At 43.2% G+C, this 13,605-nt stretch overlaps 1 protein-coding gene across 6 annotated transcripts in view; it reads right to left on the bottom strand.

Moving 5' to 3' along the window:
• The window catches only part of COL27A1 (collagen type XXVII alpha 1 chain), a 227,542-nt gene that overhangs the window by 4,288 nt on the left and 209,649 nt on the right, over nucleotides 1-13,605 (bottom strand). For 3 of the 6 annotated variants that reach the window (XM_025211218.1, XM_006029712.3, XM_025211219.1), the window contains 14 exons: nucleotides 12,964-13,017; nucleotides 12,781-12,888; nucleotides 12,258-12,365; nucleotides 10,879-10,986; nucleotides 7,815-7,868; nucleotides 7,097-7,159; nucleotides 5,916-5,969; nucleotides 4,803-4,838; nucleotides 4,353-4,370; nucleotides 3,803-3,838; nucleotides 3,429-3,455; nucleotides 3,079-3,144; nucleotides 1,923-2,091; nucleotides 821-930 (listed from right to left, as the gene is read on the bottom strand). In XM_025211218.1, coding sequence (XP_025067003.1) covers nucleotides 821-930; nucleotides 1,923-2,091; nucleotides 3,079-3,144; nucleotides 3,429-3,455; nucleotides 3,803-3,838; nucleotides 4,353-4,370; nucleotides 4,803-4,838; nucleotides 5,916-5,969; nucleotides 7,097-7,159; nucleotides 7,815-7,868; nucleotides 10,879-10,986; nucleotides 12,258-12,365; nucleotides 12,781-12,888; nucleotides 12,964-13,017 — 1,011 coding nt within the window. Of the gene's footprint in view, nucleotides 1-820; nucleotides 931-1,922; nucleotides 2,566-3,078; nucleotides 3,145-3,428; nucleotides 3,456-3,802; nucleotides 3,839-4,352; nucleotides 4,371-4,802; nucleotides 4,839-5,915; nucleotides 6,135-7,096; nucleotides 7,160-7,814; nucleotides 7,869-10,878; nucleotides 10,987-12,257; nucleotides 12,366-12,780; nucleotides 12,889-12,963; nucleotides 13,018-13,605 lie in introns of those variants that run through there. The other 3 variants (XR_003095497.1, XM_025211220.1, XM_025211221.1) reach the window with 3 other exon arrangements.

Below are 13,605 nucleotides of genomic sequence, written 5' to 3'. Positions count from 1 at the left end.
TACAATATGATGCAGGAAGAGGGTCTTCACCATAGGTTCAGAAAGTTTTAGACTTTCCCATCTTACCTATGTTGGGTTTTATCTAGTTCTCTTCTCCCCACCTTCCTTCCATTCCTCTTTGATGTGCTACTTGTACTCATTAGCGCTAATTAGAGGCCTCTCCCATCTATGGAAGTAGACTACCAGTTCTTCCCATTTACCTGGCTTAGAAATTTGCCTCCCAGAACCAATAAATAGATTTCTTCCCTTTTAGTTTTTTTGTGCACATAACTCAGGCAAGATGCAGACTATCATTTCTGGTCACCAAACTGAATCAACATACCAGCACTTCTGTTGTAGATACCTGAATAGGTGAAAGCCTAGCGAAATCCATTTAAAATGAAAATCTGACTTCACTAACATCAGTTTGCTGAGTACCTGTACATTTGAGCTGGTTTGCTGAGTGCCTGTTACAAAGCTTTCCATAAGCACTTACAGGAGGTGAATGCAAAAGACATGAGCATGAATGAATGACTTGAATATTCAACAAAATGTATGTGGGAAGTACATTTGCAATGCTCAGTTCCTCTCTACTAAAAATATGGATAAGTTAAATGTGTCCTACTAGAACCTAGTGCTCCATTCCTGACCAGTGTAATACCTGTTACAATGAAGAAACTAGTACCAATCCAATTACAGAGGTAAAACATTGGTAGTTTTACCTCCTTACATTTTAATTCAAAGGGCATTGTTCTACACTGGTCACCAATATAGTGACACGTGCCATTAATCTGCTGCCGTGAAAGGCAGCCTACTTTGGGACAGCCCTAAGTGTGTATACCTTTGAGGCAGTGATAGGTTTGAGACACGTCTGTCCACCTTTGGTAAAGTTACAGATGACCTGAATGGTATCTGAAGAACAGCCAAGATTTGGGTCAATCCAGTAAGTACCTGAAGAAATGGAAGAGCAAGAATCAATGAGTGGAGAAGTCTGAGTATTTTCCATGTGTGGGGACAAGGAAAGTTTCTGCAGAGTAAGGACAGGATACTACTTCCCTTTGTGTGTCTGAAGCACATACAGCAGGCTATGCTCTGGCCAGACAGGTATGTGGCTACAAACACACACCCATTTATGGATGCATACCCGGGTCTGAGTCCCAAAACTGTAGCTGGCTAGAAGCCTACAATTAGTGGGGCATTACATGGAGGAGGAGCTATCTCATATCTTAGCCCCAAAAGCTGAGTAGTTGGGGCACTTGAGCAGGAAGCCAGAGACTTTGTTGCTAGGCCTCCTCCTCCCAGAAGGGGATTGACCCTGCATCTCCTACTTCCGAGCACAGTGCTCTAACTCCCATACCTTTGGTTAGGCATTATCTAATCCACTTTCAGTGCTTCTTTTGAAGCTGGCCTCCTGGACAGCCAAGAGGAGGAGATGTGTGGACAGGGGAAGAGACTGAGCCAAGTGGTGTGTGGCTCAGTAAGAGGGATACTGGCTTTGAAGGGAATAGGTCTTGGGTTCTAACCTGGGCCTTGCTTCCAGCGCAGGGATTACCTTCCATTTTATCTAGTCACTTTTAAACACAAGGGGCAGTTGTTCAGCTTTAAAAAGGGGCACTGGGGAGGGACTGGATAATGCCTAATCTAGCATGCCCTTCAGAGGCATGGAAAGGCTATGAGTGTAGGTAGTAGGGACTACAACCCAGGGGATCACCCTCCACACTGGGCTACAGAACTTGGCCCTTCCCAGACTGCCCCTTAACTCTTCTGCTCTGAGCCACCCAAAGCCTGAACAAGAGTCCAGAGTCTACTCTAAGTGACTATCTTTTTTGCATAACATTCATGTGACAGTGCTGGTCCCATGAAAAAGGGCCTCTGAACTTCTCTAGCTGGCTCTATTCACATTTGCTGGGAGCCACCTCAGGTTTCTGGCTGTGCTTTCTTACCATCACCCATCTGCTGTTCACAGTTCATGAGGTCTCGACAGATGCGTGCAGGGTTTTCCTTGGTTCCCAGGGGTCTTTTGATGCTCTGGATGAGGTTGCTGAGGTAGTGTAGAGTCTTAAAGATCTCCCCTTCCTGGTCCAACATCAGAAAGTCTGAATGTTGATAGCCCTGCAATGAAGGGAAAAAATGAAGTCGGCTCTTGACACCACTGCATTATGATGAGATTTCCCAATAAACAGTGTTACTAAAGCATCAGATCCTACAGGAAACAGAACCATTCCCACTGGAGCAGTGGGAAGATGCCACATGCAGAAGACACATGCTCTCAATGATGCTCACTTAGCTAACACTGCTTGGCAGTGCTTTGAACTGGGGGTGTTCCCAACTGTCTGCCTTAAATAAAGGAAGCTTGACTGATACTAAATGAACCCAGCTAGTCATCAAAGAGAGAAGCAAAACATAAAAGTAGAAAAAAAATCTTACAGGATTCCATTAAGTGCATTCAAACATTCACAGAAATCAGTCCAACCCCTTGCCCCTCCCTGGGAATACGGTACACTGACTAGGCTCTAGCATTGTCACGCAGTGCTGTCCAGTAGGGGATGATGCCTCCACATCTTTCTTCAGGAGAAGAGCATAAGCCTTCTAGGTGTTGAGTTTCATGTAAACAGGAACCGATACGGATCTTTTCTTAGCATTGGTAGGAGGATTCTTTAAGAATATCATTAATGCATTTGCAGTGTAAAGCATACATTTCCAAACTATGTACATGTTTTGAATGCAGGTTAGTTTGGGGGCCTGAGCTACTTGGATCTTTTTATGGGCATAATTAAGAAGAATGGGAATCTTCCTTGAAAAGGAGACAGTAGGGAGGGTGCGCACAATTTTTTCAGTTCTTTATTCAGCTGACTTGGACAGGAATTGTACTTGCACAAGAACCAACCAGTCCAGCCCTGTATATTATGCAGACAGAGGGATAAGATCATAGGGGGCTAGAATCGGGATGTAAGGCAATTCCAAACAGGGAGAAAGTGTTTCTTTAAGAGAGAAGGGAAAGAACAAATAAGGTGGCACAAAGAGGGGCTGTTTTCTAATCCTTAAGAGAGGACGTGCATATGGATCCAAGGTTGGTAGGTTGAAAAGCACTTTGGGTACCTCTGTCTTGAGCGCAGTATTTGAGTCTATCAGTGTCTGGAAGGCTGCACCAAAGTCATCTTGTTGCTGGTGGGTAGAGGAAAATAACATAATTGAGATCTAGATCATTAGACCTGTTTTTAAAGAAGCTGAATGCTCCTGACAAGCAAATACTTCCCTCTACCTAGATGCCAAATACAAGCACTGCCCTACCTGGGACAGTGTCTTCTTCTCAGCCCGCGCAGGGGGAAGATGCTAGAGGGTGTTTTGGGAAGCACCCTATTGAAAAAGTGTCTCCCAGATTTTCATATATTCTCACCTGCCTGCCTATTTCTTTTTATCAATATTAACAATAAGATGAAACTACTTACAAATGAAGCTGGAATTCCTGGTGGGCCCTAGAAACCAAAAGAAGAAAATGTGTCAAGCAGGACTGAATTTTATGATGGATAATTAATATTGCTGAAGGATTTCTGTTTAGCTTTTGAGACCCTGTCTCTTCTCTAAAAGAGAAGGATTCCCCATTGCAGATCAGTAAGAGTAGCAATATTTTTTTTTGTATGTGTCCAAGGAGTGCCAAACACTTGACAGAAACTGGCTTATTCAGACTTGCAATACATCTGTGAGAACTTATTTTACAGAGGGGGAGTGGAGTTAGTGTGATTTCCCAATGAGTGAGCAGGCACCTAGCTAGTTTTGGTGATAGGGTCTTATCACCCTCTCTGCTCTTTTCACATGTACTTACTGGAGGTCCAGGGTGTCCTCGAGGACCTGGGGGACCCTAAGGAGAGAGACATCAGTGAGTAACACATCCTCAGTTTGCAATGCAATTAATCACCTCTGTGACTGCGAGCGAGGAGCCTTTCCTCAACTCTGTTTTCTTCAAGTCTGTCAACCCTTCAGTATTTTATCGGTCCCCTTCCTCACTTCTTTGGGGCAAGAGAGGTGGCCATGTATTCTTACTCTCTGGCTTTTTACCAGCTTATATTGTCTTGATCTAGCTGTCATGCTTTTTCACCATCACTCTTTATGCGTGTGGCTTCATCTCTAGTTCCGTCCCATCTCTCCAAATATTTTATTTTAGTTCTTCATCCATTCCTCTCATTCCCCAGTTATGCTCATGTTTGTTACAAATGCTGCGTGTGGTTCCTGCACTTTCCAGTCCATCACCTAACAGCTACCCATTCTCTGCCCATCCTTTATATGCCAGTTATTTTCTCAGTCCCTGATCTTGCTGTGCTCTATTTCCCTCAAGCTCCAGTATTGGTAAGAAAATGGTAGCCTTAAATACTCACCCTAGGACCTTGTAATCCCTGCAAAAGAAAATTGGAAAGAATATTAATATGTAAAACAACTTTCAACTCAAGGGTCTGAAGTGAAACCATTATGGATGTTAGCAAAAAATAAGTGCAAAGCACAATGCAGGGCAACAGAATTCATGGTCAAGGCTGCTGTAGCAGAATCCATGGTTATTTGAAAAGCATTTGGGATCTTTGCTATCAGAGCAGAAGGGGTAGCTGCTTATGAGAGAGTGCTTTTGAAAGATGCACCCTCCCCCACCGAAACTGCATGAGACTCGGCCCTTCATCCTTCCCAGGCAGTTCAACCAAATCAGTTCTGGCAGGATTTGAATGCTGAACCCAATCCTAGCTCATTCCCTCTCTGTCAGGTTTTCTGTCTCCCCAGTAATGAAACCAGCCACATGCACAGCTGAGGTGTCTGAAGGATTCTGGAACAGCACTTACCATTTCACCACGACTGCCTTTGTCCCCTTTCGGACCCTATTTAAAGAACCATATAGTGTGATTATCAGGCAAGCTCCTAGTAAAAACCAGGAAGATCTCTGCAATTAGCTTAATTTGTACCTTTAAACAAAATCAGCTTTTCTTATTTTATTACTTCTTTCTTTGGGGGAAAATATAGGTATCGTGGAAGATTCCACCAATTACAAATAGGAAGAGGAAGAAGAATTGTTTAAATCTTCCACAATGAAGTACAGCTTACTATATGCATGGCAAGGGAATAGCCTCCAGGTAACCGATACCACAGGGATGTACACTCGCCTCATGCTCCCAGGGTAGCAAGGCACCTACCTGCTCTGACCCCATGGGCCAAGTAGGAATTTACCTGCTATCTTTCCTGAGACATGAATTCAGCCCACCCCTGCCGATGTCCCACAGATTAATCTGTCTGTTTTTCCCTGCAGCTGTTTTTCATTGTTATCACTGTTAATTCCTGTGTGGGTTGTCTCCGCTTTCCCTCCTGCACTATGAGAGACCACTTGAATTACCTTGGAAACCTTGTATTTTTAGGAAGTAGTGAGATGGATTTTAAACTCTGTTCAGTGCCCTTGGCATTTTGGGAGACAGGACTGGGGGTGGAGTGCCAGGCCAGATTATTTAAAACACTCAGGAACCAGCAGCTCCGTTGCAATACTACTTCTTGGGATTTTTTGTAAGAGCTCAGTACTCAAAACTGGGTGATTCAAAAGATTTAGCAACTGCTGGAGACTTCTTTTGACAATCTGGACCAGAGCTTTAAAAATAAAACCATCACTCAGTCCGATCTTTCCCACTTCCAAACTTATACTTTCATAGAGTTGTGGCTAATTTATAATTTAAGGACTTCCTTGCCCACCCCCTCCCCGCCAAGCATAACCCAGTGGCTGAAGCTTCACTTCTCAAGTTATTCATTCTGCGACAGTGATAATATTTTGCTCTGTCCGTTCAGAAAGGGCTTGGGTTTATATAGCGTGGAAGTGAAATTTGGGGGCTTCTCTGAGGAAGCAACAAGTATGGACCTAAACAACTCCAAAACCTCTGGTCTTTCAAAAGTAAAGGCAGAAGAAACACACTTACAGGGATTCCCGTGGGACCCAACATTCCAAGTGGACCAATGATACCCTCCTTTCCCTAAGAAGGAAGCAAGACAGCATTTATGAAACAGATTCTTTTAAGTGCCAAGGTAACTTTTTCCTGACCTAGTCCTGCAGAGTAGCACGAAGCCCAATAATCCATAAAAGAGAGCGATTTCATTTTTTCCTTTTGATAGTATCACTGCTGACCCCCAGAGATATTCTGAGAACCAAGAAAACATCAAAGAGCCAGTCCCATCAATATTAAACACTCATAAACATAAAGGTAGACTCATTTTAATAGCACATCTAATAATGAAATATATTATAAACGACTGAACAGTACAGATAAGGCATATCAAGCATAAAGTGTATACTGATCTAAAGACATAACAATCTTGTTCACATTTGAGAGAGTTTAAAATGAATTTCTCTTAAGTCCTAAAGTCTTAAAAAGCCTCTAACTGATGGCCTGCCTGTTAAAAAAAAAAAAGACTTTTCACCTAAGTTTCAAATTAAGTTATAAAACAACTCTTATCATAGTTCATATGCAGATGGGCTATCCAGCAAGAACTGTAGTTCTTATCCCCTACATAAGCTATATTTTGTCTAGAATTAGCCTTGACTTATCACTTAAATGTACTTTAAGGGAGCTTTAGGGAAGCCTCTAACCTAGTTTTTTTTCCCATTCCATCGTTCTCGAATTTGTGACATCCTGTGGACTGATCATTTCCTTTACCTCTTCCTTTCTTACCCAAGCATTGATCAAGCAAATGCTATACCATATGGCCATTAAGCAATCTAGGGCTTATTGAAGTCTACACACTTTTCCATTCTTTACAGTAAACTTTCTTTAGTGACCACTTGGGAGCTCAGCAAAAAGTTATTCAAGAAGGCAGTTTTCTCATAAAGTGGGAGCAGAGCAGTTCATAGTATATTTGGGTAGACCAGAGCTGTGGTGCTGAGACCAAAGATGGGTTAAAAAAGGTAGGGAGCCTTGTATGCATGATACCGTATGACTGCTGAACTGAAGCTTCTACTTAGCCCGTGCATCAAGCATGGTGTGTCAGTAAGTGTAGTCCCCTTTTTTGTGCTGCGCAGGACTTAGCCAGTCCTGACCAAAGCCAGCAGATTGGGGAAGGAATAGAAAATTCTAAGATCAGCACAAAATTCAAAAGAACTCACCATAAGACCAGGGGGTCCCCGTGGGCCCTGAATTCCTTTGAACCCAAGGTCTCCTGGAGGTCCCTGTTGATAAAAATGAGAGAGAAATCCAGAACTGATGCATGCAAGGTTGTCTCCCTTACTGTCTCAGAAGAGGCAGAAGCACCACCTGTCATTTATGGAAATGGGGAGTCCTGATATTCAGCATTTTTTTCTTATCTCCTAAAAATCTCCCCATTCCTTAGGAAACAGGATGGTTCTTTGACAGGGCCTCCACCCTGAAAGCAACCCTTAGTTGCAATGTTTTTGTCTGGAAACTTAAATCCAAGCTCACATGAAGAAAAAATGAGCCTAAAACAAAGTCAAGCCTTACAACAGCAGTGTACACAAGACAGCCTAGATTAGAGGTCTAGAGAGAATCTGCAGTTCATCCTACCATCTTTCCCAGTTGGCATGAACTCAGTAGAGGTAACTGAATATCAGTCTTTTAAGGATGATTTCAGACATGGGAAGTAGTTTGTTAGGAAGCAAAAGCAGCATGCACTAAGGGAATTAGGAATCATCATATGGGTTCAATTGTTTCTTCAGAGGTACCAGTAAAGGACTTGCTGCCAGCTCTTAACTAATATTCCCAGTACTTGGAACTGCGGGAAGCAGCTGGCTGTTCCTAATTAAGTAAGGAAGAGAACATGTACATTATATAGACAGAAAGCCAATGAGACGCAAGAACATGTCTTACCTTTGGCCCAAACATGCCTGCGATTCCTGGAAAGCCTGATTCACCAAAGTCCCCCTGGAAGTAAGAGCCAAGGCAAATGTAAGAGCAAAACTTTAACAGCAAATGGTTGATCATAATACAACACAACAAAAGGTTTGTCAGCTTCAGAGAGAGGGAGAGAGAAGTAGACACATCCACAATCATTTTTCCAAACCAAACCAGAATTATTAGTGAAGAGTTTGAATAGAAATTAAGAGATGTCAGTCATAGGATCATAGGATTGTAGGACTGGAAGGGACCTCAAGAGATCGTCTTGTCAAACTTGCTGAAGTGATGTAGGATCAAAGATGCCACGCCATCCCTGATAGATATTTATCCAAGTTATCATTAAAGGCCTCCAAAGGAGATTCCACAACCTCCCTATATCTGTTCCAGTGTTTAAAGTTTTTCTTAATATCTAACCCAAATCTAGTTGCTGCAAATTAAGCTGATTTCTTCTCATCTTACCCAAGTGGACAAGGGTAACCATTGATCACCACCCTCTTTATAACAGTCATTCTGGTTTAGTTAAGGTTTCAGCAACTCAGAAATGGGTGGGGAGATGCTATGCCAGGAGGTAATGGAGTATGGCTTGGGAGCTTCAGCCAGGGTTAACAGACAGATAATGGAGAGGACTGCCGTGCCGTAATCTGTAAAGTTCTCTCTAGAACATACTTAGGGGACAGTTCTTCACCCTCGTAATCCTGCTTTTATTCTTTAAGACAAACTAAGCCAAAGTTGTAAACCTTCTAGAGAACCATTTGAGACGGCACCCAGTGTATGGGGAAAAACAAAAAAGAGCACTTAGAACTTAAAAAAGCTGTTTTTATTTAAAACTCATGCCTGTTTCAGATACGCCTGCAAGCATTTTTGCTCAGCTTCTCAGGGAATACAATCGCCTCTGGATGGATACCAGCCTTGGATCAGCATATAGTGCATAGTGTCATAATCAGTAATAATAAAAATAAATTAAGTTCACATGTGCATCCTAATTTCCATACTTTGAGGGGTATGCCCTTTGATATCAATGGACTTGTTGGATGGCAAAATGCAAAGTGGCTCAGGATGTTTGGGAAAAGATTAGGACAAAAATAAGTGAGATGATTCATTTAGAGTTCTGGTAATTTAAGAGATGGAAAAGGACTGTCTGGCCTCTGGGATGTATTATGTGACTTATGATGGATTCTTCTTTACAGGATATATTTATAGTGTCTTGTTCAGCCCAACTGTAAATGACTCAAATGATGGGGTTTCCACCACTTCTCTTACAAGGCTATTCCAGAATCCAATAGACCTCGCTATTAGGAAGCTTTTCCTGCCATTGTAGTGAGAAATTGCTTGGCAAGTCAAGGTCTGTTTGGAATCCGTGGCGTACAAGAAGCTTTCCAAGGATACAAAAAACTTTTAACTATCCATTTATGGATCCTGGAAAGGAAATAAACTGCTGCTGCTAGCTAACGGACAGCTCAGGCCTCTCCTATAGTAGGAGAATCTATCAAATACTCTCTCTTCAAGGAGTGGCTGGCCCCAGAAATAAATGGGAAGTAAGATTTCTAGAGGAAAAGGGAATGTGTAATCAGTTATTGGAACATTTGTCTGACAGGCCTTAATCTTTGTAGCAATCTGATTAGAGAAGATTAGGCACATGAACCTGCCAGACATGTGCACAGGAGAAAAACATGATGGAACCAATAAATTAACTCCACTTCCTGAGCCAGGATCCTGTGACCTACTTGGCCATGAAGACCCTTCCTTCATGTACAGTTGGGCATATGCTGTACTAGCTTCTCACTGACTCTGAAGTTGGACTACTTCAAAGTCTGGTTTTATTGCTTTTAGCTTTGGCATTTGAGTTTATATATAAAAAGTAAGTCTGGAGTATCCATGACTGAGGGTCTGCTGAAGGGCAACTTTTCAGAAAAAAGGGTCTATTATCTCCAGCTACTTTTTCCAAGGTAACTTTTTGACTAATATCTTTTGGCATATTTCTATGCTGCCATTAGGAGTCATGCCTGTAATGCATGTAGGCACACCTGAATAGGCTTTAATCTAGGTATGTGGGGCACCAGTCTTCAGTGTAAATACAATAGTAGCATTGGCTAAACCCACTGGAGACTTTGGGCATGTACTTATTGGAGCTTGCACTACCATGTCTTCACTGCTAGTTTAAACCTAGATGAGAGATGCCAACACATGCTGTTATCACACCTCCTGATTGCATTTCATAGATAGCCTTCGTGCCTGTGCTGACTTGGAATATAGCAACTGTTATAGCAAAGGAAATATTTAATCAAGAAGGCAATCAGCTGAGTAGGAACAAGGCTTTATGACTCTTACATGAATTTTAGGCTGGTTAAACAGCCTAATCACTGTGTGGGTCACAGAGTGGAACTATTTATTAATTCCAGGGGACAGTGTATTTAGGGCATTCCTTAAGCTTGTGGCACACTATATGTACGTGGGTTTTAATCTCTAGAATGGCTACCCATTTAGAGAGGGAGGCACTCAGAACTTCCCATGATAGTGCATCTAGAGTGAAGGAAGAGAACGAATCATCCAAGCCTACCATGGGTCTGCCATTGGGGAAAGCAGGTATATTGGCCTGGCCTACAATTTTAATGTCATGGTTCTACAGCAAGCCTGATCTTTCGTAACACATTGCTAGATATGTATGCACAGCTTGGCTGCGTGTGCTATAGTGGTAAGCTCACAGTTTGTGATGCTTGGTGTTTTATTAGAGCAGCAGCCTGGTCAGTGGCCTTACATATTTCAAAGCATCTGGAGATCCCACTGAATGCAAATACAAATAGACAGTGAGCATGCGTGCAGTGGGGTGAAGGTGAATTCTGGCAAGTTAGGAAATGTGTGTGTGTTCTGGAAGAACAACTACACAGAGACTCCTGGGTCAATGAACAGGCCAGTTACAAGTTCCTCCTTCCTCTGCTATTCCAGGACTCCTTTCTTCTACACAATCCTGGGGCCTTGTTTCCCCTTTCTGCAGAAAGGGCGCATTGGCAGACGCAATCATTTCACCTATACCACTAACCGGCTGTCCTTTGGGTCCAGGCTCTCCTGGGCTTCCTGGAAGTCCCATTCCTCCTTGTGTTCCCCGTTTCCCTATTGGACCAGTTTGCCCAGGCAATCCTCTTTCACCCTAAAAATAACAGAATAATCCCAGGTCAAAACAAATCATTTAACAGATCAAATAGAAAAGTATACTGCAGATGTAGGCATATATGAAGAAACAGAAAATGATGGTCATTGTGGTAGGGAACTGGGCTTCATCTATGGATCCTTCAGAGCTGGTGCAGATTATTTCAGAACATTCAGCATAAGACCAGTAATGGACACTAGTGTGTCCCTATTTATTAGTCACCCAGACATACAGCCACAGGCATAGCCATACAAAGAGTACCCTTGAGAGTGTACTGGGAATGTAGCATTTGAGGGGAGAAACTCATTTCCCACCTTCCTTTCTACCCTTGCCCGAATACTTGTCCTGTCCCCGTTTCCCATGGTTTCTTCCCAGGACAAGGCTACTGATTGATGATTAATCCATCTGAAATGTTGAAGGAATTCCAAGGTTTTAGTTTAATGACTTTAATCCAAAGGCTACAAAGCTAACATTTTCCCTGGCACCAGTCTCCTCAATCAAAGGCCATAAACAAGCTTTGCAGCTCCTTTCCCTGTATGCCCCTTCTCCTTGCAAAGCTCCAGGGACAGAAAGTGTTTCTGGCAAGTGTGGATGGACAAAGAGTCTTTGGATGTCTGGGTCTGGAGAGTCTGCTGAGATAAGACAGCAGGTGCCCTATGCAGCAAGGAGACAAATCCAAATACATTCCTAAAAATCTGTAGCAATCCTTAATGCTCTTGCCTTGCTTTTGGTCATCTGCGGTGACCGCGTGTTATTCTCCCCAAAGCAGCTGGGGGGCAGCAAGTGACAGTGATGAGTTAAATGAGTAGAATTTAATTTAGATTCTTCTGGCCTTTCCAAATCCAGCTGGGCTCGCTCTACTTACTGTACCTTTTTACAAATGGCTGAATTGTTGTTGGGTCTGATTTGTATCCTGTGACCCACCTAGGATAGGGCAAGAATTAGTGAAGAATCCACTAACTAAGCCTTTTGTTTCTGCTTCTTGTTCACAGCAGTGCCCAATTCCATCAGTTTAAGCCATGTCAGTGCTTGCTGAAAACTTGAGCAGCACAAATTTCCTTCCAGCAGTGTAGGTTTCCAAAGACAGACCCAGCTAGGACTCCTGAGCTTTCAAAAGAGGTGCCCTGTCATGTTCACTGAAACTCTAGCAGCATCAGCTCTTGAAGAGTTGTGTGGATCATGGCTCTAGCAGTACAATTTTTCCTGGCCATCTCACCAAGGCTATAGGGTTTTTTTTTGTGACAGTGTCGTGTACTGAGCTGAACACTGACCTTGAATCCTGGTGGTCCTTGTGCTCCAGGGAGACCAGGTACACCAGGGTTCCCTCTTTTTCCTGACATCCCTACTATGCCTTCTTCCCCGTCATCTCCTTGTTCTCCCTGTAAAAGAAATCCCAGAGAAAGTTAGTCTGTTCACCTGAGCATGTTTTCCCCTTTGCAAAGGCAGGAAGAGCAGTGTGACCACATCTATGGTGGGCAAATGTGGCTGGGATGGTGCGTGTTTGTCTACGGTTGTGTTCATGTGCTCACATACTTGCTCCTACACCACGTGGGTCTGTGCCTACAAGCGCCTGTTTGTCTGGCTGAGAGTGTCGGTTTGTTTACAGACTTGGCCACATGGAGACATCTGCCTGGGTTTGTGCGTGTGAAGTCTCTGTAAGAGTGCACACGATCCCCGCTCTCTGTATATAAAAGCCTGTCTATAGCAGTGGGTGTATCAGTTTCTGCTACACTATCCTTTGCCCTTCTTCCTCTGGGGTAGTGTTTGATTACAGTGTCACAATTACACACTTACTAGCAGCCCTGGTGTGCCATCTTTCCCGGGCACTCCATCCATTCCAGGAGCACCCTCCTGACCTTGCCGTCCCACCACTCCTCTAGGACCTGGTAATCCAATAGGACCCTGAAAACACAAAGGCATCAGTGAGGGGCTTGGAGGCTGGGGACTCAAAAAAGGAAAGACTGAATTGTCACTCACCGGTGAGCCTCTGCTGCCAGTAGAGCCCCGTGTCCCCTGCTTTCCTTTTTGACCCTAAAAGCACAAAGAAATAATTCTAAAATTACAGCAGCTCGAGTGCAGTCCCATTTGGGGGTCAGATTTCAGTGTGTACGTTAGAGAACAGTTTAAAAAGGAGATGTATAAATGTAGTTGCTACAGCAGTGAGAGGATGAACTATCATTTGGTTTTATTACAAGGGATTCTTTAGTATGTCTTGAGAGTATCTAGGGCAGGAATTAATAGCTAGAAGGAAAGGACCTACATTTTCCTAATGCAGAGCAGATGAAGACAAATAAACAAGGATGAACATGAGAGAGGGCTCGACAACTCTGGTGTATATTAGAACTGGAGGCTTAAAAGCCTTCCTTTTTGTCAGTTCTCTGACGCCATGAATCAGTCAGCATCATGGAAAGCAAGCTTACCATCTATCCTCCTTTAGAGGAGTCATAGAAAGCAGGTCTTACTCTTTTTTCTGCTGGATAACCCTCTCTGTGCTGAGCAGCTGGTGTGCAGTTCAAGAGAGGTGGATAGGATTCTTGGGGCTAAAAATAGGTAATGCTGCTTTGTCAGTATGGGGTAAAAGGAGCAGTTACTTAGCCCTACGGTTTGTTAGTAGTAGCC

This window comes from Alligator sinensis, unplaced genomic scaffold (assembly GCF_000455745.1).
Source record: "Alligator sinensis unplaced genomic scaffold, ASM45574v1 scaffold388_1, whole genome shotgun sequence".
NCBI classification, from domain to species: Eukaryota; Metazoa; Chordata; order Crocodylia; family Alligatoridae; genus Alligator; species Alligator sinensis.
Note: the sequence above shows the minus strand (reverse complement) of the source record. Positions and strands in the feature narration are given on the sequence as shown.